The sequence below is a fragment of the Ammospiza nelsoni genome, chromosome 8 (genome assembly GCF_027579445.1).
Source record: "Ammospiza nelsoni isolate bAmmNel1 chromosome 8, bAmmNel1.pri, whole genome shotgun sequence".
In the NCBI taxonomy this organism is placed as follows: Eukaryota; Metazoa; Chordata; class Aves; order Passeriformes; family Passerellidae; genus Ammospiza; species Ammospiza nelsoni.
Genome location: NC_080640.1, coordinates 11,422,093 through 11,446,854, shown reverse-complemented (window position 1 = coordinate 11,446,854; position 24,762 = coordinate 11,422,093). Strand labels below are relative to the sequence as shown.

Sequence of the window (24,762 nt, the reverse complement as noted above, 5' to 3'; positions counted from 1 at the left end):
GCATACTGAACTTTAACAGTGTTTAATCCTAACTTTCTGCATTTAAAAGCCAACCAAACAAACAAGTAATTCAAACAAACCCCCTCCAGGTACCAGTTTTCAGTGGGATAAAGCCAAAATAATGGTTTAAAACCTTTTGAGTGTGGCAGACTTGCAGTAGAACCTGTTGTGGCACAGAAAGTGGAAGTTGATCACCCCTTGATATTTTTGCCACTCTATTTTCACTGGATTAACTGGAAGGTTGTTGGACTGTTCCCAATCTTAATTGGTCATCACAGCATTTACAAAGTGTGCAAATTATCATGTCCTCATCTACAAGTTGAAGACCATGTCCCAGCCCATCAGAAAATGTGGATATTGAATGCAGGGCTCTTAGCAAGTAGTCACTGGACATATTCAGTTCATGTGAGAATTGAGAATTTGGGGTTTCCAATGGAGGCCATAAATATTAAAAGTGAAAGGGGATATTTAAATATTCCCTGTGCTATTTAGACAATATCTAGAAGTGTGGGAATCCTTTGAGTAGTGCTTGTGGAGTTGAGAGATATAAAATTACTGCAAACATGAATTTTGCCTTTCAGCTGGACTCAGTATGAATCAACTTCACAGTCTGTTCTCTCCTGTGAAAATTTTATTTTGATGTGGAAGTATTAAATGGGAAATATATCTTTCAGAAGTAGCACTCACTGACCTTATTCAGCCTGCAGAAGAGGAGGCTGCAGGGAGATATTAGGGCACCTTCCAGTACCTAAAGTGGCTGTAAGAGAGCTGGAGAGGGACTTTGGACAAGGGCATGGAGTGTCAGGACAAGGAGGAATGGCTTCAAACTGAAAGAGCGTAGAATTAGATTAGATACATGGAAGAACTGGATGATCTTTAGGGCCCAACCGAGACCATTGTGTGATTCAACTCAGAGCAGGACCCAGAAATGGTCACTGCTCTGTCAGTACACAGTGCCCTTTCCATGAAGTGAGAGTCCAGTGACTGCTGTTTTCTCCCTGTCTCTTCTATTGGCTTGTTCTGGGTCCACAGACAAGTTGCTTTGGATTTTCCTGTTTGTGTTTACCCTTGGCTTTAGCTAAAAGTTATCTGTATAGAGTTTATTTGCTGTCATATAGGCCATTCTTTTGACCTTATGCCGTGTGTGCTGTAATAGTAGCTGGTTTTGTTTTTTCTCTGGAGGGTGCTAAATACAGTTTTGTTGACATTACAAGTAAAAATGGGAAAAAATCTGAAGGGGAAGTCTTAGTGTAGAAGCTGGTCCTACTTCTAAACCTCCCTTTCTTTCCAGTTTTTCAAACTGTCAATGGGAAAGCCTTGAGTTGATTAGATATCAAATTTCATGGCCAATAATAGCGTATCCTTCAAATGACAGCTTCTCCAGAGAAGAAAGCCACTATCTAGAGGTGATATCATTGCTGAGAATACAATTGATGCTGTAGCAATGTTCTATGTAAGCTCATTCTCAAATATCACTGTCAGATAAAGGAAGTATATCTAGGAGAGAATCTAGGACCTTTCTCTTAGCTTTATTGGAAGCCAACAAGTGATATTCTGTAAAATAGACAAGTGCTTTGTGCATTATTTTATCTTAAGACCTGCAAGACTGCCAAACCATCAGAATGTAGGAAATTCACTGATGTAAGCCTTGTGTTAGCCAGGTCTGAGATGGTGCCAGAAAGAAGACCTACAGCAAGAGTAAGTGACTCCTGACAGGTTTTAGAGCCCATATTTTACAAATTATCTGTGTTACATCTCATTGATGCATGGCATTTTTGCATAGGCTTTAGTTCATTCAGTCCATAAAACTGCAGATTTGGATGTCTATCAGTTCCCCCCACGCACATCCGTTTTCAGAGAGTATAATTTCAGAGAAACCAGTTTTATAGTGACAAAGGGCATCTCAGAGCTTAGCTCCAGCTTTCCAAGAGCGCATTTACAGTTAGCAGTGCTGTAAATGTGTGCTAGTGTGGATCTCTGCTGCTAGTCACTGTAAAAGGTTGTTGGAAGACAATCCTGGCCTCAAGGGACTTACAGTGCAGACAAGGCTAAGAAGCAGCAAAGAGGGATTATCTCCTACTTACAGGGGAAGAACAGAAGCACAGAGACTTTAAATTACTTGCCCAAGGTAACTGTGCTGGACCATGTGATGAAACCAGATCCTCCTTTTCCTCCCACTCAGCACTTTTTTTCCTGAGATGTTAAAATCACACTGGATTTGAATCCAGTGTGAAAATCGAAAGTTCAATAGCACAGCTTAAATAATTCTTCATCTCTCTCAGGTTTGTGGTTTCTTTGGAGTTACCCAGATGCCTTTAGGGACAGCTGTGCCTGCAATAGAAAATGTACCTGAAAGAAAGCTTGTCAAGCACTTTTAGAGGTGTCATCACAGAGTGTCTCAGAAGGGTCATCACTGACTTTCTTTGGTGTTTCCATAGGTGACAACTGGTGGAAGAGCAACTTACTATGTGTCATACAGACGGGAACCCTTTGCACAGATCAAATTACCCAAATACTCCCTTCCTAAGGTGAGTCCACCATTTGTGAACATAGACGTGATATCTTGGGAAGCCAAGTATGTGAGATTCCATAAAGTGAAGTGCCAGGTCTTTCACTTGGATCACAACCCCACACAGTGCTAGAGGCTGGGGGAAAAGGACCTGGGGGTGTTGGTTGACAGCAGCTGAACATGAGCAGCTCCTGAGGTAGCTAAGAAGGCAAATGATATCTTTGTATCAAAAATATTGTTGCCACCAGGACTAGGAAAATGACCTGTTATAATACAGATTTGTTGGTGGCCCTGATTTAGAATTGGTGCATGCTATAAAATCAGGGGTACTTTTGTAATTTAAAGATCAGAAGTACTTTAAGTCTAGGTGTCATGTAAAAGTCTTTGAGCCATGTAAAGGAGGATTGTTTATGCTGCCCTTGGTTACTAGAATATTTTTGCTGTACAGTAATAACTATCTGTCATGTGCAGATTAATGAACTCTGCTGGAGTTGTACGGGTGTGAGGTTGGCACCAGGGTAATGCAATATTTCCACTGCAACTGGTAAAAACAGATGGAAGTCATTGGGCATTTTTCTTTATTTTCACACTGTTGGAATAGATTGGGTACCTCCTTAATCTTTAAGGAATTACAGCTCCTGGGCAAGAACAAGGCTCCTGATTTAGTCTTCCTTTGTTGAGGGAAATGGCAAATCTCCCACTGATTGTACTCACTGGGATAGAATTAGGCCCTCAAATGGTTTTGCTCCCCATCTCATGCCAATAGGATATGTTAGGTCTATTAGAAATAGACCTAACATTTAATCCCATTTAATCAATCCTAACTTTTCATCTAGATATCTCACACAAAAGATTAAGATGCCTCCTAGGCAGGATGAGGATATTGAGCTGATCTTCCTCCAGATATTCTTTCCTGAAATCAGGTCACTCCATCCTTTGGGAGACTTCCAGAATTATGATTTCTTGATGCAGAAAGAGTGCAAGGAATGAATCAAGGCCTTTTGGCCTCTAGAGAAAATTTAAATAGGTACAAATAGATAAATTGAGTCTCGTATAACCACAGTAATTTTGCTTCTAGCTGAACCTGTGTCAGTTTGTTCAACAATGGTAGCAAGGATGAAGTGCTCCAATACTCATCACCACCCTGAAAGTAATTTCCATGAACCTGTTTTAAAATAATACCAAGAAAATACATGATCAAATCTCTTTGATATGAAAACTAAATGGGGAAAGCCTTGTTAGACTTTTTTTATCTTGGTCAGCAGCAGAAATCCAACAAAGGTTAGTGGGTGGATTATTTGATAGTCCCTATATTGCGGGATAATTATCTCAGATAAACTCTCAATAGGAAAATATGTTATTAAAAATCACTATCAGCAATAGCTCAAGCTGATACCTATACCTCACCTTCAAATAAATGTGAACTCCAAGGTTTTTTTATACCATCCCTTGCCAGTTGGAAGCACAAGCCCATTATTTCAGCATGAGAATGAAAATTATCACTGCTTTTAGCCTGGTGCCATATGATGCTTAGTGACTATGAAGACTCCAGGCTCCAAGGCTGTGAATCTTCCATGAGTAATAAAACTGACTTACCAATTTATAAATAAAAAATGAAACTGGATGAAATTCCTTGAAGGTACCAAAAATGAAGAAAGCAAAAACCCTTCGCCCAGCCGGTGATTATTTAAAAAATGAAATGCAGAAAAGTCACAATGCTGGTAATTTATTGGCTTGCTCTAACAGAAAGTTGTTAAACATACCTATAATTCATGCTCCATCTCCATTCTTTCATAATTCATGGTAATTACTACATGTCCCGAAGGGCAGAGAAATACAGAGATCCTCAGTAACAGGCCTTTTGTCTTCTTTTAACAGGACATGCACATTATCAGCACAGATGAGAATCAGGTGTTTGCAGCTGTTCAGGAGTGGAACCAGAATGACACCTACAACCTGTACATCTCGGACACCCGAGGGGTCTACTTCACCCTGGCCTTGGAAAATGTGAAAAGCAGCCGAGGACTGGAGGGGAATATTGTCATTGACCTTTATGAGGTATGCAGTAAAGGTCACCCTGCAAGCAGCAGCAATGGCCTGCTAGTTCAAGCAAGTGTAAATCTTTTACCAACCTCCCAGGATTTTCATTTGTTTTAGGATCACCCTGAGGCATTTCCTGGATTTGATGCTGAGTAGACTTGTGTGGGAATAGATGCAGTTATTCTGCTACAGGTGCAACAACTGGTTGGGTTCAAGTCAATGACTGGTTAGCTATGTGTCATTTCCAAAAGGGAAAACCATTATCATCCTAATGTGGATATCCATAGAAAGACTAAACACAACTTTTTTTCCCCTTGGGCATCGAGAGACACCTGCTCACAGGCAGGGAGTCTGGACTGCACCTTCATGAGCAATGAACAGTTTGTAAACTATAACCAACAATTTGTAGGTGCCACTTGCCCAGAGATGACAGATGGACAACTTCTACCCCAAACTATCTTCCATCCTCATGCTTCTTCCAAGCCTGTCAGCCTTGGCCAGCAGCAGTGCATTCAGAGCAGTTCCAGTTCCTGGTTTCTTCAGAGCATTCTGGTTTTGGTGTGTTATTATTTGTTGGATGGAAGATCTGTGGAGATGCAGGGCCCAGTGCTTTGCCAGCAGCAAACAACTAATCAGTAATAGAAATGGTTGCAGGCTGATTACTACTGTTACACAGAGAAAGTTCTTGCAGCTGCATGCAGAGGTTATGACTATACATTTTATTATTTCAGCCAAAATAATGCTCATTTAATAACATAATCAATTTGTTTATAAAAATCCAGGTGATTTAAGTCAGTGAGGGAAAACTCACAAATAACACATTGATTAGTGTGAAGGACAGGGTTTATGTTTTTTCTTCTACTGGTAAAATATATTTTCCTGCCTCTGAAAAATTATATTTCTTTGCTATGATGAACCAGCTAAAATTAACATGTATTGTCTCACATTCCCGGGCAAACCTGCATACTCCCCACTGGTATATCATAGACTTTTCACTGTTAAATGCTAATAAATTTTTACAGAGTCATTTAAAGAGTAGTATCACTCCAAGGGCTTCAGAGTAGAAGGATTTGCATCCTGACAGTTGCCAGGAAGTTGCAGATTTGCAGAAAATTTCTTCTTCCTGTCTCACTTTCACAGCTGTGCAACAGAGACCAGACTCAACATGAAATCTTTTTGGGGATGTTTTGACAGGACCATATTCTGCTGGAATGGATTCTGCTGACAAAAATCAAAACATTTGAAACAACTGGCTTGATTTGTCAGAATTTGGATGTGGAAGGAAAGCAAAGAAATCAAGTTTGCAAAACATCAGTGTCACAGCATGTTCAGGATTCCCATCTTTTGTACTGATTTTTTTTTTTTTTTCTGGTACACAAAAAGATCCCACACTTTTTCTGATGTGATCTTCTTTCTCCCCTGTTTTGGCAGTCTGTGGAGGCAGTGGGACAGACCCCATCCTCAAGCTCACAGAGCTCAAGTGTGACCTGGTGCATGTTGCACCTTCAAGCCCATCATCAGCCTATCTGCAAGAACTCAATGAAATCCAAAAGTGGGCTGTTTCCTAGGGATTTGCTCTTTGACCATTCTTGTCTTTTTCTTCCAAAGAGAGAAACCACACAAGGCCTTTCAGCTTTGCAAGATATTCCTTTAGTGCCATTTGATGTTCTAAGATTTGACTGAGATGCCTTCCTTGCTTTTACAGAGGCTTTCCCCTCCTGGGAGTGCTCAGATGGACATTGCTTTTGGCCTGTTCTTCCGATGTATTTTTTTCATCTCTCTCCCTTTTTCCTAGGTAGCAGGGATCAAAGGCATATTCCTAGCTAACAGGAAGGTGGATGACCACATCAAGACTTTCATTACCTACAACAAAGGCAGAGACTGGCGTTTGCTACAGGCACCGGACACTGATCTGAGAGGGGATCCTGTACTTTGCCAGCTGGTGAGTGGCAGATCTTTTCCAAGGCACAACTGACTCCTTCAGAACTGCTTATTGTAGTCACTAGGTTAACAAAACTCCCCATGTTTTCTCTCTTGACTTTCTGTGTGTTAAATGAATTCAGTAAGTTTTTTATCTATAGATTCATAGGTTTTAAGGGTAAATTCTGACCATCTTTCTTGATGTATTTAATAGAATTCAAGTCAGAATAAGAAAATTGCTGGGGAAAACTGCTCTAAGTCAGGTTATTGTTAAAACAAGGGCAGACATGCTTGTTTGTAGTGCAGAGTTCCTGCTTATCCATCAAAGGAACATGTGACCTATGTGTGCTAAGAGCAAAGGGGTCATTTTCAGAAGGATCAGAGCATCTGTGTGCAGTCACCAAGGGTTCCTCTGATATTTAATTGGATGAATATTGAAGCTTCTGCCTTTTGTTTGTTTTCTGTCAACAGCCCTTCTGCTCACTGCACTTGCGCCTGCAGCTCTCAGAGAACCCGTACACTTCAGGGAGCATTTCCAGCAAAGAGACAGCTCCTGGGCTGCTGGTGGCCACAGGTGAGAACATCAGTACTGCTCACCCATACCGCCCTGAGAGCCTGAGAGTATATAAGGTATTCCCCATTGGTGTAAAACCTTTCAGCTCTGTTTCAGCAAGAGCTAATTCACGTTAACTCCCATTTGCTTTGGGCTAGGAGAAGGCATATGGCCCCAAGTTCAAAAAAGAGTTCAGGTATTTGTTGCTGTACAATAAACCATGTAGATCTAAGCCCACACTTTCAGGGTGCCATTAGCCAGTGGCATTACTAGATCCTATCATGTTGTTACAACCACTGGACATGTCTGCCTGTTTGCTGCAGGGCCCATGAAGGAGATTGGTACCCAAGGGCTGCATTCCTAGGGGGTGTCAGTAAGTCCCACCTTTCAAGTAGCAAGCACAGAGTTGTCACAAAGCCTGTCAGGTGAAGCCTGGGCTTCCTGGGTGCCTGTCTTGTGCATGGCACCTACTTTTAACTCTGTACTGCTGCAAGGCAAGCAGCATTTAATCAACACTGCACGGGCCATTGGTGTTGTGGGCTGTTCTGCAAAATAGTGCTTTGGCAGGTTGTGTTGTTTAAATGACAGCCTGCTACAATACTTCATGGTGGCACTGGCAGAGCCACTGTAATTAATCCACAGGATGGATGGGGCTACCAACCACCCTCAGCTCTGTGGGAGCTGCTGGCTAACAAAGTGCTTCCTGAATGGCTGGTGCTATTGAAAGCTGGCCTCTGAGCAGTGGAGGCAGTTCTGTCTTTTCAAATGGAGCCTCTTAACTACACTCAAATATGTCTGAATAGCTTAACTGTTCTTACTAAGGCTTGGTTTATCTCCTTGGTCCTGTTCAGCATAGCAGTGGCCTGCAAGTGTGGGCAGTTAGCATATTGTCTGCATGAATTTACACTACCTCCTCCAACCATTTTCATTCTCATGTCCTTCTGTGCTTCAGTGTGTTTGCCAGACTAAGGCAGAACCTGAGACGGGTTCCCTTCATGACATTTATATCTCAACAAGGGAAATGCCATGTGATTTCCAGTTCACCAATCCAGGCCAAATGAAGTGAGATAATTTGGTTCAAACCTCCAGATATCCCCATGCATAGCCAAGTGGAGTCATCACTCCTGGCAGGTTGCACTTGCTAGATGGATGCTTAGGAAAAGGCCCTACTCATGATGCTGTAATTACAAAAGCTTTTTTTTTTAACCTTTTAGGAAGCAAATAGAGGCAGCAGGACTGTGAGATTCTAGGCATTGATCTAAATTGTTAGTAAATTAGGTTCTTTTCAAACTGCCAGTGCATGGGATGAATGCTTTCCCAGTCTAACAATTAACCTTTAAAAGGCAGAATATAATTTCTGCCTTACTGCTTTGTAGATGAAAAAACGTTACCTGTTGGAAACATACACATCTGTTTCCACTAGCCAGTTTCTCAACAGCAGGAGCATCTCACCATGTTGCTGAATGTATTCAAGGATAAGCTTTGCAATTTTTTCTCACAAGTGTTTGCTGCTCAAACACTTCATTTACAGTGAGGCATTTCCAGCAATGATTGGAAACTTGGACACTTGGTAGAGGACAGAGGTTAGATTCCTGCAAATGAAAGAATTATGTTTTATTGTCTAATTGTACAGCTGCTAAATCCTCTTGACTTGTTTGGGAGTTACATTTTATGAGGTTTAAATGCATGCAGCTGAAACTAGAGGAAGAGAATGAAGGAAATAATGGAACAGCTTTGCACAGAAAGACAGAATGAAGTGATAGCAATGAAATTACTGCCTTTTTACTCTCTTTCTTTTCCTCCATCTCTAAATCCACATTTGAAAATTTGGAGTTTCCATTTTGGTGTTTAAAATATGATGATACAAAACTTACACTCCTACCTTTAAATCAGTGTCTAATTCTTGAGGGCTTCCACTCAAGATACTGGGCTAAGAAGATCTTTGAACTGAAACAGTAGATTTATCCTCTTGAACCTGGATGTCCCTACAGACTGACCTTCTGTATGGTTTCCCACATCAGGTTTTCCTTAAAGCCTCATTCAAAACAATTGGTGACTCCTGCTGGTGTCAGGGAAGAAAATTAGGTAGATGGGCAGTTTGATATTCCCTATATCCTGAACACTGATGAAAACACCCTTCTTGAGTTGTGCTGCCTCCCAGAGCCAGAACTATTTTGAAATAGCATTGGCACAATAATGTGGTTAGTTGAATTCTGTGATGGTAACAGGGGAGTGTCAACCTATCTTAATTTCTAATTTTCCAGCATTAAATGTCAGAAATTTAATTAACATTTTCATTAGCGTGTTCATCCACAGAAGAATGTCTGACACTTGTGTTGCAGGCAATATTGGCTCTGAACTTTCCTACACGGAGGTTGGCGTGTTCATCTCTTCTGATGGTGGCAATTCCTGGAGACAGGTATGTTTTGCACAGAAAAGGAAGGCACGGAGCCTTTTGCTATTCTTCTGACTCTTTACTTCCCAGGGGAGCGGAGCACTCATGCAGTACTTCCTTTGTTTGCAGATCTTTGAGGAGGAGTACAACGTGTGGTTTCTGGACTGGGGAGGGGCACTAGTGGCCATGAAACACACGTCAGTGCCCATCCGGCACATGTGGTAAGGAAACTTGTTACTTTGAGAGGGTACAAGTGTCTACAAAATGAGCAGGTGAAGTCATCTATGTTTTACCCCCATTTTGGTTTTTTTGATGAATATTATGATTATTGTACCATTTTATAAATATAATGGCTCCATATATAATCACCTACATGTATGGGATTACTCTTTGCACTGGTAAGGTACTATGAGCCTCCAGGTGGGGTTTCTTTCCTACAGACACACATATACTAAGTCATTCTTTGGGCTTCAGGTATTTCTGAGAGGATGTGTCTCTTGTTTCTACATTTTGTTTACAGAATTTAACATTAATCTGGTAAGACAGATAAAGGGAGGGAGAGGAGAGGGCAGTAGGTGTAGATAAGGACAACAGAGATATGTTGCTAACCTCTCTAGTATTTGACTATCAATTTCCAGAGATACTGTGGTGGCAACTGATTAGAGTTGGAGGTGAAATAGGGCAAAATGATTTCTCAGTTGAAGATGCTGTTTTGCTATAAATGGGTTATAACAGCCTAAGCACTAAGGATACCACTCAAAATTATCCTCTTCTTAGCTCTTGCCCCTCTGACTCCTGCACCAGTTACACATTCTGAAATTCATAACTAAAACTGTTTACAGAAAACGGCTGTGTTAGTACCACCTTCGGTCTTGGGGCTTGATTGAAAGAGGGGCATATCTAATGGACTGACCCACCCAGCTTCTAATGTTGTTTAGAAGTGAATTAGTTAGAAATAGATTTCGGAAACAAGATGTGTTCCTGTATACAATATTGGGTTGTCTCTCAGCTTGATGTTGCTAAACACATGTCTATTACTTTGCATGCAGAACAGGAAATGTGCTCTTCAGTCAAATAGAAATAGAAAGCAATGGTGTTTGGCAGCAGTGATGAGGTGTTAAAGGCTCCTCTACCTGAGTCATTATTGTACAAAATCCTCCAGTGAAATTGCAGTCATTCCAAATCTGGACACCTCAAGACAGGTTGACTTCACCCATTTACAAGCTCATGTTCTGGAGGTGTACTTTGAAGACATTAACAGCTACTTTTTCAATATAAAAATCTTCTGGACTTAATGTTTCTGACCTGACAGATAACTATGGGATGAATGCAACATAGATTTCTTTAAAAGTTTGAATATATTGCATTTGAGCCCATTTCTTTGCCACCTGAAGCAAAGAAATGACTGCTTTATTCACAGTGTGATAGTGGACTGTTAACCACGGGATGTATTGGCTCCATAACTGGACACACAGAGGAGAGCAGTAACAGGGCAGACTCCAAAGGGTGAGCTGCAGACTCCAGTCTGTGCTGTGAATGTGTTGGGGTGTGACTGGAAGCCTCTGATGGGTAACTCAGTTGTCGTGGCTATAATTGAAGTGCTCTCAGAAAAGAGGACATCAGGACCATGTCCTAGTCTTTAGATGAAACTAAGGATGAGTCAAGGAAGGAGCAGTTTGTGTTAGCCAAGGGTGGGTGTCACTGGCAGTGGGTGCATCAGACTGCAGCAGGTTGAGCTCTGGAAGAGTGAAAGGTGAGCCCCTTAAGGAAAAAGCTGCAAGTCACGTATTAACCATTAGTTACTGCATTATTCAAGCCAGGTGCAACTGTTTTAATTGTGTCTTTAATTTTGAAGGCTCTTCAGGCATAAAAAGCACGTTACTACAAGTGCCTGTACTTATATATTGGGAAAGATTTGATCACAGGTTGACTTTTCATAGGAGCTGACAGCTCAGGTCACCTTTGTTTGCAGAGGCTCATTTCAGATGCTCTCCTTTCACAATAAGTCTCCTGAAATGGTGTGTGCAGTTCTGAGTGCCCCACCCACTCTATTAAATGAGGAGTGATTTAGATTTGTTATCAATAAGTTCCTACAGGTTTCCTTCAAAACTGTACCCTTAGGGGCTTTGGAATTTGCTTCATATTGCTTCAGTAGGCACCTGTTTTATGGGCAGGAGTGGAATAGATTAAAGGGTACATGTAAATCCATTAGTTCTCAGGCTGAGACATTGTACAATAAGTTTCATGCTGGAGAAGAGAGGGGCGGATAATTGAAAAGCTGAGAGAACTTTAGCTAAACTAATGAAGCATGCTGTTCCCCAGAAGCTGAAATGCTATTTGGAGAGATAAGCATGCAAGCAGAACGCATACAAATGCACAGGTGTATGGGAAGATACATGCATTTAAATAAATAGATTTAGGGAAGATAATCCTTCTGTGTGCAGTTGTGCTCCCAGAGTTCTGTCTTAGGTGTAAAGTTAACCTCCTATTCTTGCACAGGTACGTTCTGAGACAGGTGAAGGTGTCTTGCTGAGTGACATGAGGGGCAGAGAGTTAGGGAATGGTGACTGCCAGTCTTGGCGTTCCACACCAGAGATTTGAGGTCAGTGTAACCCATGGTTTATAATACACACTACAGTGGCCTCCTGGTCCTTTGGTGGTGTGTCAGATATTGTCCTACCTGCTTGGAGCAGGGGGGATTCAGTGTCCACCAAGAGCCTCCCAGACAGATGCAGGTGCTCAGATGCCTGTGTGCATACACACATTCAACACTCCCCACTCCCACAAATAAGCTAAATCTGCCTTTAAGTACTCATAGGGCTAGGAGAGATTGTAGCTAATGTCATATGGCTTTGATACAGGGATGGGTCAAAATGTCCTGTGGTGGTGAAAGCAATTTTCATGCATTCAGGCTAGAGTTGCTTATGCTCTGAATGGTGCTTCATGCCAGGTGCTATTCCAGACCCAGAAACAGATCTTGGCATAGCCTCTTGATCCCTTGAGGTCTGATGTACAGCTGCATAAAGTATATACATGCACTTATTGCCAGTATTTATGCTTTCTAAAGATTTGATCTTTCGAAGTACATCAGGAGCATGAATTTAGTGGGCTGGGAAATGGCAAAGATTGGTGCTTGTCTGTAAATCCAGCTGCTGGAGCTTGCAGACCAAGGCAAGCCAACATTTAATTGCTGCATTTGCATTAGAGTAAGTCTTTTTATGTGTATAAATGTTGTCTGCTTCTATCCCAGGGTGAGTTTCGATGAGGGAAGATCCTGGACTAAATACAGTTTCACATCAACACCACTTTTTGTGGATGGATCCCTTGTAGACCCTGGCATAGAGACCCAGATAATGACGTAAGTATAGCAGCTCCAGTTTTAAATTGTGATGGCACAAGGGGTGCATGGAGATCCCCAAGTTCATGGTAACTTCATGATGTGCAGTGCAGCATTGTGCAGCTGCACATGCAGTGTTTCATGAAGGCATTGTGCTGTTTTGTGGGTTTTGCTGGTGGCCACAGGCCTGGCTGGCATGTTCTTGCATCATGTGGCAAATAGATGATGGAGCCAAGCTCTCTCCAGCAGTGGTAAGAGCTATAGCAAGGAGGGATGGTCCCAAGCTGAGGCCTGGGAGTTCACATAGAGCAGTAGACAGATCTACTTCTCTGGAGAGTGGTGTAGCCTTGGTCAGGAGGCATCTAGTGACAACCAGAGGTCCTTTCTCATAATTACAGCTGAGATTGCGTTCCTTGGATCTGAAGGCCCAGGGACTGCAGTGCTCTTCAGAAGTCAGAGATCTGTATGGCTGTACCTCGTGCCAGTTCTGTGCTTGCTCCAGTTGTGTGACTTGACTGTCTTTTGAGATTGCTGGTGGGTATGAATATACCCCAACCTTGTTGCTTGCATTGTGGGCCATTGTACATCCAGTTTTAGCTCAAGATAAAAGTGTTCTCATTGTGCATATGCAGAGCTGAGCTCAGAATAACCTTCCTGTTCTGGGATGTAGAATGCCTCACCTATCCCATGGAAGGAAGAGCCTGGGCTGGCACTGATGGTGCTGGAACCTTCCTCCTCCCAGGAGGTGCTGAAGCAGTGGGTAACGCTGGTGGAACCAGTGGAGTGATGTTGGCCCAAGAACGGGCCAGGATTTGAGTTTAACAACCAAGAAAGGAAAGTTTTTAGGTTCAAAGGCATTTTTAAGTAGTCATCTGACCTCCTGCACAGAGCAGATCAGAGCACTGTGCTCTGGGGCTCTGAACAAAGCAAAGACAAGATGCACTGCCTGCATTGGTTTCAGAAATGCCTCCTTACCTGTGTGTCTTTGAACTGGCTGAAACAGCTTTCTGAAAAACATCAGAAAGCAAGGTGGCTAAGATGCCTTAGACTGAGGCATGCCTGTGAAGCATACCTACCCTGGCATGAAGAAGTGCCTTTGGTTAATCACATCAGATCACACTGTTGCACACCTCCAGTTCAGGGGCAGGACGTTGATTATAAATTTCATCTTAGAGTCAATCTGCTTTTTTTCATCTGCACTTGAAGTTCCTGCACATTTTCACTGCTTGCAAGAGAAAAGAGATTCAGGTCAAGTTTATTTTCTTCTAGGCTTCAGTCCATCTGCATACTTATATGGCATAAATGTGTGGGTGGAGCTCACTGCTGGTGTCACAGGTAGTGAGAAACAGAGTGCCATCAGTTTCTGAGGAAGTTGGAACAGGGTAAAAGCTGTGTGTCTTAGACATTTCTGCTACTGATTTGAATGTATTCCAACTGTGTTGTGTGATTTGTGTTATGCCTTTCAAAACCAGCTCTACATCAGCTTTACACAAGCAGAAGTGACCACGTGCCTATACTTGAAGCTGAGCTCAGCTGCAAGAGAGGAGCTGGGGGAAAATCATATTTTACTCTTCTAACAAATGGTCATTTGAATGGCTTCTGTGCCATCTATGCCATGGCAGAAGAAATGTTTGGTGCTGTAGCCTTGGAGGGCTCAGGAAAGCATAGCTGACTCCTGTGTAGCACATCCATATCCCCTGTGATGAACTGTCTTAGGAAGGACAGGCTAAGTAACTATGGTTGTGCTTTAAACAGCAGCACTCCTCTGCTTTATTCCCAAACAGTGCTGGAGCCTCTCTGTCTGTCACAGACAGCCACTGAGATTTTATCAGAGTAGAGGTGGTGCCAGTTCTGGTGGCATTGCTCGCTTTTCCTTTATTCCAAAACAATGCCTTGGCTTTGACTTGTTTTTCTTCTTCTTTTTTTATTTTTCAAAAAGCAAGGCCCTTGTTTTGTAGAAGAATATATCTGTGCATCTCTTGCCTTGCTATCTGCAAACATTGCCCTGTTTTTGCAAAGAGCAAAACTGAACAGCGTATGATATACCTGTGAGCCTTTTCAGGAGACTGCTGTGAGCATCCTGTTGGGAAAACACATATGCCAGTTCCCAGCTAAAGATTAGAACCTGCAAGTTTCTTCACTCTGAGCACTTTTTCTGCAAACGCAATGACAATGTGCAAATTTCTGTGTTGTTTATTATGGTGTTTTTCTGTGAAATTCTTCATGCAATGTGTGCCACTTTCCTGCTGCACACACATGCAGACACACGCACACACATGTGTGCAGAGAGATAGATCTGAACTCACATAAACCTGCACATCAGCACCTTCATTAAAATCAGTGGAGCTAATCAGCTGGAACTAGCTGTGGATTTAAGCCATTTGCTTTATAAATCAATGCAGTTTTCTTTTGAGATGAAAAATGCATTATAAATCTAAGATTATTGTTATTTATATCTCTGTAATCTTCTGGTGGAGAATGTAGGAAGTGAGTTATCTTCCTGAATATTGTGTACTAGGTTTGTTGAGAACTTTTTCTTTTGAAATTTTTGCAGGCATATTACCATTATTATTGCCATTACTGCTGTTATTGTTATTATCTTTATTATTACTGTCATCATTAGCAGTTTTAAAAACCATTCTAAATAGTCTGTAAAAGCCATACAAGGAAATTTCACATGACACTTGCAATGAATGTTTTGAGAAATTTCAATCCACGAAAGGAACTGAGGAGGAAAGCGGCTATTTATAAAGCTGTATGCAAACCATTTCTATACAAACCACTTAGGTGCTTCTCCCAATGAGAATTTTAGTGAACTCATTTATTAGGGCAGTGTAGGGTGATGCTGAGCTTGTGTAAACTTTGGCTGAGAAGAAATCAATGTATTTCTATTGCTACTTGCCACCCCTGAACAAAGATTACACATGGTGGTTTGGAGGTGCCTGGGAATTCATGGAATTCATGTTTGTGGGTAGAAACCCTAATGATTACAAGAATCTGATGAGAGGAGCACAACAGTCTGGGATTTGCATCCCACACTGATAATGGGGTCAGTGGGAACTCTTAGGTTTCAAGCAGCACTGAGACAGAGAGACAAAGGCTGTGGTCATATCCGTGTGTTGCCAAACTGGGTAGGTTAGTGGCTTTTAAAAGTTTGTCTCTCATCCCTGAAAATGCAGAATACTACATCTAGTGGTCTCAGCTGATTCCTGTTAGAAAAAATTTCTTCCATAGATTAGCATCAAAGTGTTCTGTGTTCACCCATTTAAAAAAAATAATATTCTGAGGGGAATGTGTATACATAGTCATTATACTCCAACTATTATTAAAATATTGCATTATTAACAATATTTTCATAATAATATTTTATTAAAATCAATATATCAGTAGAATGACTTTCCCAACCTTCATTTTGTGCCACATGCTGTGAGAGGCTCTCTGGGCTGCTGAAAGGAGCAACCCTTTTAGCACACAATTTTGTACCACTTCATAGCTATTAAGTGAGTTTTTCCATATCTGTCTTTATTGTATTAGTATCCTAGGCTTTCTGAATCCTCTGTGCTTTGTGCTGTGTATGCTTGTCCCAAACAGTCCTAAAAAACTTGTCAGTATGGTAACATCAGTTATTTGCTTTATGAAGGGTCTTTATTAGATTCTGAATATCTAAGAGTACTCTGAATTGGGAGCTGCTTTAGTGGGGTGTAGGATGTCTTGCAGAGGTCTGTTCCAACCTAAATGATTCTATGATTTTTTATGGCTACAATGCTGCAAGAATTAATTATTTGTTTACAAGGTGGGGGGACTCAGTTAAGAATGTAGTTTTGTGATGCACATGGAAGTATCGTGAGACTGTGTGAGCTGGTCTGCCTTGAATGCTACCTAACCAAAGTAAATCCACTGTCCTTCCTCCAGTCCTGGGTGATCATCTTCTGCAGTTCCTTTTGTTGTTGCTTTGACACTTCTCTCATCTGACAAGAGTCAGTTCAGCTCCTTTAGTGCAGAGCTTTGTACCAAAGCACATTGTGGTGCTCGGTGCAGGTGTGGGGAAAAGGCTGCAGAACACACAGGGTCCTCTAGGAAAATAAATGCATAAGTGTGGTGGCTTAGACATGTTCTCAGGTGAATGCCTAGAATGTACTAGTCTTTTTGAAATCTGCAGGTTCCTAAGTTCTGTGCTGTCCCCCTCACTGTTAACGAGTGTATCTTTTAACGATGTCATGTTCGGATGGGTCAGAACTAAATTTTCTGGATTGACAAGCCATAGGCACAGCGTGTTACTTGTCTGAGGCTGTCCAACAGGGGAATCACACTGTATTCCCCTTCTAGTCAGTTTTGATATATCCAAACTAGTTTGTACCATTCACATCAGAGACAAGATGTTGTCATGGGTCCAGAGAAGGGCTATATGCTGTTCCAGCTCTGACTCAAAATTGTTACCCCTGCCACTTCATCTCCAGTGCTAAGCATCTCTCCAAACCTATTTTAAGAGGAACAACCTTTTTGCTTCACAGCCCTGCATCATTTTAGTAGACTCATTATGTGTGTATGTGTGCAGACACTCATTTCCAGATGGGGATCATTAAGTTCCTCTGTACTGATAAATAAATATTTATGTAGACACACCCACGTGTGTATATAAATTTCTGTGTAGTTCTATGCATGTGAACTTAATGATCTCTATATATGTGTGTATGCATAATTGAGCATTAATATTTGCAGTGAGCTGAAAGTTGGTCTGTCAGCACTGCTGTGACTGCTGCCCTTGGCTATGTGTGTTAGGAAATGTTCCTGGTTCTAAATGAATAGGGTACAAGTCCTGGCCCTTTCCAGCACCTTCTTGTTTATGTGGCCGTGCAGCTTTACCAGAGATGAAGTGGGAATAATTCTTTCTTTCCAGGAGACCCATAAAATTACTGGCAATCCATCACTGGGTGGCAGAAGAGTGAGGAAGAATGAATAAGTAATTGAGAGATGTTGGAAATGTTGAGATGGGTGCCAGGGGAGGTTTGAGGTGAGAAAAAAAATATTTAAGAACGCAGGCCACACTGTGTCAAACCAGAAGTCCCTCTCTTTCAGTTCCATGTTCCAAATGTGGCAAGTACAGGATGCTAAAACTGTATGTATTATACTAAATTATACTAAAAATATTATTATCTTATATACTTCTCACATTTATAGAGATTAACAAATAAGGAATTTTCTTGGCCAAACATGGTATTCTTTGTATTTCTAAGATATTAATGAGTTTTCCTATTTTTGAGAGTTTTCCTTCTAAATACTTTGAAAAGGTTTTTAGCAGTCACCTTATCCTGTGGCTAGGAGTTCCATGAGTTACTCTTATTCTGAAGAACTGACTGTGGGAGACATCAGCAAAGCAGATACAGGTATGAAGGCAATGTGGACAGATTCTTATTCACAATCAGCAGAGATTCAGCAAACTGGGGATGAGAAAAGGACAACAGCTCCCAGGCCCAAGCTCCCACTGAGTTCAAAGTTACATGGGAGCCAGGAGTAATTTTCCTGTCTTTTTCTGATAAGGTGATTATCATCTTTTCTCTTCAAGCAAGGCAACATCCGCTGCCTTTTGTTCAAGTCTTGCTGTTACATTAAATGCTAATACAGGAAAGAAAATTACCAGCTGACACAGTGTCCTTGAAGCATTCTGCCCCTTTGCCTAGGGACAGTGAGCCATGGATCTGCTGCCTCTGAGGGGGTGTACTGAGAAAAATCAGGTGGAACCAGTGATAGGAAATAGTGCCTTTGCTGGGATGAGATCAGAGGAGCTTGTGCTCTCCCCTGGTGCCAGGCTTTGCCCTCCACAGCCAGCACCTCTGCTCAGCAACATCAGCAAATGAGAGACAGTGGGAGTGGATGGCAAAACACCATGAGGCTGTTTTTCCTCGAAGGAATTGAGGGTCTTGTACAACGTGCATGAAGAAAAGAGTCAGTGTTCCTCAATTCCCATGGCCCACAGGTACCTTTAAACTTTCCTGACATCAGTCTGGCCTCTTTTAACTTCAGTCTGGGAGAAAAGAGGAAAAAACTACCTGAAAAATAACATAGATCTTCTGCCACTTTGCTGCTGAGCCACACAGAAATTTGGCCAAGGGGGAATCTGGAAGAAAGATTTCACCAGTTCTCCAGAAAGCTAAATCCAACTTGCAGCTTCCAGTGCAGAAAATGAGACAGGGAGCTGTTGTGCTGAACGATTCTGAACTTTGTCCTTATTTACCCTCTGGGAACCAAGGTTGTCCATCCAGCCTGGGCATTCTCTCAGGGCTACCAGAACTGTGGGCCTTTTTAAAGATCAGAGAGAAGATTTCAATGCCTGGTTTATCCAAATTGCATGGGTACCATTAGATGTTAGAAAAGACCGTTACATGTTAATTGTTCCTACAGTGGTTTTATCTCACTTTTCAGTTTTCCTTTTCTTCTTCTGTTCAGTGCAATATTTGTTTGTGGTGCAACTGGCATTGTTATTGGCTATGGATTTTCCTGCAAGGCTCTGATGTGTCCTTGTGAGTTCAGTTTCTCTGTCCTCACTCAGGGGACTGTGCAGACTGCAGTGCACAAACCTATATAAGGACTCTTCATAATAGAATCCATGAAATTAAAGTGAATCTGTTAAAATAATGACTGCACACAGAAAAAAAAAAAGTAAAATTTGGAGCTTGATCTGAGAACAAAAATTCCAAGTACAATTATTAAGTAAGGACACCAAAATGATTGAGAGGATATTGGCATTTGCCATAGTGAGCTGCATTCCTGTATCATCTGATCTAATTTCAAAACCTTCTGGAAGTAATGAATAGCTTGGACTTTGTGAGAAAATGATCAATCTGCTAATAGCATCAAGTGACTTTACAATGGACAAGAAAATGTTTGTTATAGGAATTCCCATTTTATCCCAGCAGATGATCAGTTTATACCCTGGAGTAAGAGAGTTGATTACCCATATCATTATCTTTGTTTGCAAGACTTAAAAACATTTTTAACGACCCCAAGATTAATCAGTGTAACTTCCTCCTCCCATCTGTCTCTCTGCCAGAGGAGTATTCTGCTTTTTAGCCTTTGGATCTCTGCATGAATTCACCTAAACAGTCCACAAGAAGCACAATATTGATTGTGCTGTTAATACTTGCAGAGTGAACTGAGGCCTTTCTGTGGCACCTGAAAGACAAATCAGGTGATGAGAACATCTGCTTAGAGTAATCTTTCTCAGACAGCACCATGTGATTTATTTGGCTTTAGGAAAAGGATGACTGTGACCCAAGAGCAGTTCCCAGCACTTGCACCATGTACCTGGAATATTCCTGGCAGAAGCCATAACACAGGGAGAAGGCATCGTGCTCTGTGGCATGTATTGTCCATCTCTGACTTTCTGGGGCAAACATTACTGTCACTGGAGTCAAGTGCTACTTATGGGCACTAGATCAAACATTATGCTAAAATAGTCAACATCATCAGCTGTGTTCTGCCAGTAGGGAAGTTGAGGGAGAATAAAGGACATGCCCGTGGTCAGGCACTCAGCAGGCTGTCATTGGGAGAGCTTGGCAGTAATGCAGGTCCCCAGAGTCCCAGGTGGGAATCCCACTGTGCAGTCTCGTCCCATTTCTTTGGGGGAGGGAGATGCTCAGTCATGTCTATAAAGCACAGACAGGGGGATGGAGACGTGAGCATGTGCAGGGAGGAGGACTAGAGAAAGGTGTGTTCATTGAGACTGGAATTTGCTGAAGTGAATAAAAGAAAGAAACCCTTGCAGAAGAAGCCAGAATGAGCAGCAGGCTGATAGATGATTTCTTTTCCCTAGATAAAAGGGCAAGTTTTTCCTGATGGCAATACAATCCAAATATTCTCATCTAGAGGCTCGTGTGCTTTGTTTCCTGTGCTGCTAATTCAGGACAGATGGATCTTGGCCCTGTGCTGTCCTCCTGCCTGCAGCTGGGCTGGGCTGTATGAAGCACCCAGGCCTGATGGAGGGTGCAGGAAGTGGCAGGATGCTGTGCACACAGACATTCCTGAGTCTTTCACCTTTTTGTGAGAACAAGACATGAAATATTCTGGTGCTCTGATCACACCAACCCTCAGGGGACTGAGAAACTACATTGCCTTAGCACCTTTCCAGCTGAATCTCTCCCTGATCCTGCACAAGGAAAAAGGTGGCACAGCACACCAACTTTTCTGGAAGCTTGAAGACTCAGGGTTGCGTTGGCTGCAGAGTTCACTCTGACAGATTTTTGATCACTGAACTGAATGAGTGTTGGAAAGCAGCTCTCCAGTGCTTCCTCTTCTGAGCCTTCTTCTCTGATATCCAGGAAAAACTTGTCACTGTGCTTCACCTGTCACATGCATTTGGAGCTTACATATTCTAAGGAATGACTTCCACATTTGTATTGGACATTTCTGGTTGGAAATCTGCTGATTCATAGGATGAAATGTTGAAATGACTGGATGTGTTGTGTTATGTGGCTTCTGGCAAAGCAGCAGCCCCTGCCTCTGCTGAGACCACAGACCCATGAGGGGATAAACCACTCACACATACACACAGCTACCTGTATCTTTTCTAGAAAAGAGTGGCAGCATCTTCAGGTTTCAGGGCTGTCAGAAACTGGTTGTCTTTCATGAGTGCTTCGAAGAAAAGAAAGAACTCTTCAGAAAAACAGCATTAAAAATTGATATGCTTTCCCATCCCCCTTCCTAGGTGTCTCATACTCTCTTTCATGTTGCTGGAATTTCTTTTGAAGCAATTGTCATGTAAAGTTGTTTGAGAACATTGGTAATAAATTTTTTAGAGACCAAATTTCAAAAGGTTTAGTTTGTCATTCAGGAAGTTCTTATTTTGATAGCACTTCCTATTTGAAAAAATAATAACAAATATCCCTGTCTCCCCCATTGCCTTATGCAGTTTGTGCAGCTAAAGGGGAAATTGAGTCCAAACTGTAGGGCTGCTTTGTAATTACATGTTTTGCAAATTACTTACTAATTGCACTTGGCATTACTTGCTAACTGAAAGATCATGCTGTACCATGCCATTTGCAGTGGTTTTCCTCTTCTGCTAGCACTATAAAGGAAGTGCCCATTGAGCTGATGAATAATACCAGGACTGTTTTCCAAAGCTGAGGGAAAGAATCTGCCATGATTGTACTGTAGGATTTTTATTGCAAGGTTTTGGTTTTGATCTGTAGTTCACAGAAACTCTGCCTGCCCCATGTCCTCTCTTTCTCCTGACCTGAAATCTGGCAGTGGTGCAGCTTTTCATGACCAGTTCAATATGGATTGCTGGTGGCCAACACTTTGAATTTCTTTCTTGTGGGTAACTTTGATGTCATGACATTCAGTTTCAGGGAAATGAACCACATCCCTCAGATTTAATTTGCAGGAGAAATTATGTGAAATTCTTCTGTGACCCTTCTCCTTGGGAAATAGAATACAGACCAGGATTTTCTGGAACAAATTTCTCCTGATGCATGCTGCTGTCTGCTGTTGGTTCATTCTTGATAGTTTCACTGCTGTTGCTTTTTCTCCTTCTGAATAGTATCAGTGGAAGGCCTTATACCTGAGAGGGTCTATTTAGATGGTCTAAATTAAACTAATTTGCACCAACTGAAAATCTAGACCCAAATGGATGGTGTGTTTTATTTGGAAGAAAATGCATCTCTTCTTTCTAGAAAAAAAAAAACAAAACAAAACAAAATAGCTGGTTTTCTTACTTTATTTTGGTTCACAGTCAGAAGTACAGCAACCCTGAGTCATCACCCATTGCCCTCAGGCTACTGTTCCTAGTTGACATGTCAGCCAAAAGCAACTGAATTAAAAGCTCCAAAGAGGCTCTTAGAAACAGTATTTATTGTTTAGGAAAAAAATTAGACAATGTTTTTTGTTGGCAATTGCCTGGCTTTCCAGTGTCATCTTTCATTTTTTATGTTTCTTTTGTTTCCAGTCTCTTACTCCCTGCATCCTCTTGCCAGGCATGAGACAGTTTAACTCTCCCTCTCCTGCTCTCCCTAATTGCTGATTTGTGTTTTCAATTAAGTTCTACTTCCTTGTCTCAGTCCCTTTCTATCCAATTTCCTTGTAACTAGTGACCTCCTTTAATGCCAATTCCATCTAAATCCTAAGTTAAAAAAAATGGAGATTACACAGCCCATTTGGTTTTCTCTAAAGTCATGATTTATGTTTAGTTCATGGGGAGATAGTTCATCTATTCATAAAATCTGGTCCCACCAGCACAACTTGCAACTGTTCCATTGCTGTTTGTGTGGTTTTGGCCTGTCAGCTCAGCCTGCATGCAGGAGTTTGTCTCATTTTACTGCTACTTCCTTACACAGAGATGGATCCAGATCCAGATTTCATAACAGGCCCTCTTCTTTATGTGAGATTGTCAGCATTTTCTTTCATTGACTCAAAAGACATGAATATCAACAAGTTAAGGAGGTACATCTATGCACCAGGACATTCTCTAAGTGTTCACTGAGCCAGCAACTCTAGCACAGGCTCACCATCTCCCAGGAAATGGGGGACCAGGGTAGCCTGGCTTGTGGGGAAAAATCCCAAAGGAATCAAGGCAATTATGAGTGAGACAATATCTGTTAAGATTGCAGCAGTAGCAACATGTGCTCCTCTGCTGGACATCAGAATGAGAATGAGCCCCTTCAGTTGTGGTGAATTACCTGCTCACTGCTCCAGATCTGGGGCTCCCTCTGGTTTCAGTGAGAGAAGAGCTTCCTCTCCAGGGACTAGAAAAATAAAAAAGAACCAAACCAAACCCTCACAAAACCAAAAATAGTCCAAACAAACAAACCCAAAAAACAAACAAAAAACAAACAAAACCCAGACCAACACATGCTTCTTTTCCTGCCAGGAGTTGATTCTTCCAGATTGTGCTTCATAGCAGTTCTTGCCCATTAAATTTCTACTTCTGGCACTACCTATTAGATGCACAGATGTAAGTAAAGAAGGATTTTAAACTGAAATCAGATAGTGATGTTCCTTGACTTTCTTCCATTCTACATTCTCTAAACAATAGCACAGATTTTGGTCAGCTGAAGTATTCACTAATTGGGGTGATTTTACTATTGGGGATATTTTGCTTGCTAAGACACTTCTCTGCAAGCATTTTTCTTTTAAAATAAAAGGAAATAAAATCAAGGTTGGTTTCAGGCTTTTATAAATGAAACAGTCTATTTATGATGACACTGCAATTAGCTTTTCTCTCAGTATTATCAATTAAAGTATATGTTTGGCTCTCTTTCTCTAGTTCTGGCTTTACTTTTCTGTTGATCCATCCATCTGCTTCTGTAGTTCATCTCAAAAGATGCTGTCTACCAAATATATTATATCCTTTTGCTTTCATTTTATTTTTAGTTATTAAAAATGCTTAGAGTCTATTCTGTGGGGCCTAATTTTGTTAAAATCTGGCTTCGGAGGTCCCTAAGGAACATTGAGAGAAGCAATAAAACCACCCAAACTTTTCATGTCTCTCACCTTTGTGGATGTCCAGTGAAGGAAAACTGCCTCAGAAAGAAAGGTACTTTTGCTGTTAGGTGTTATCAGCTTCTTCCTTCCTTGGCACCTCCAGTCCTCTGTCTCAGTGCTGGGCACATCTGAGGTCAGCAGGTGTCACACAAAGGGGCTGGGAGGGCTGGTGAAGGGCAAATCTTCCTTCTTTATCCAGACCAGCCAAGTACAGGCAGCTTCAGTGCTTGCTTGCTCCATATGGTGTCCTACCAATCTACTTCAGAAATTACAGAAGTGGACTTGATTGAGGCAGGAGAATTTCCATTTTAATAGCTGGCTGGGCAGCTCATCTGAAACTGCCAGCAGGGATAGATCCACATGGATACAGCTGATGCCTTTCCTGTGGGAGCTGTTACTTGAGGAAGTCTGTTTCTCACACCATGAGCAGTAACAGGGATTGAATCTATGGACCAGAGGCAGGTGAGTTATCTTGTGACCCTCAATTCTTTCTGTTGACCTGGCAGGAATGAGCAGGATTGAATTACATAAAA

The 24,762-nt window shown here is 41.7% G+C and overlaps 1 protein-coding gene across 2 annotated transcripts in view; it reads left to right on the top strand.

The window, feature by feature from the left end:
* The window catches only part of SORCS3 (sortilin related VPS10 domain containing receptor 3), a 262,549-nt gene that overhangs the window by 201,161 nt on the left and 36,626 nt on the right, over nucleotides 1-24,762 (top strand). For both annotated transcript variants that reach the window (XM_059476918.1, XM_059476919.1), the window contains 7 exons: nucleotides 2,439-2,528; nucleotides 4,388-4,567; nucleotides 6,345-6,491; nucleotides 6,941-7,043; nucleotides 9,365-9,441; nucleotides 9,547-9,638; nucleotides 12,668-12,775. In XM_059476918.1, the coding sequence (XP_059332901.1) occupies nucleotides 2,439-2,528; nucleotides 4,388-4,567; nucleotides 6,345-6,491; nucleotides 6,941-7,043; nucleotides 9,365-9,441; nucleotides 9,547-9,638; nucleotides 12,668-12,775 (797 nt within the window). The remainder of the gene's footprint in view (nucleotides 1-2,438; nucleotides 2,529-4,387; nucleotides 4,568-6,344; nucleotides 6,492-6,940; nucleotides 7,044-9,364; nucleotides 9,442-9,546; nucleotides 9,639-12,667; nucleotides 12,776-24,762) is intronic.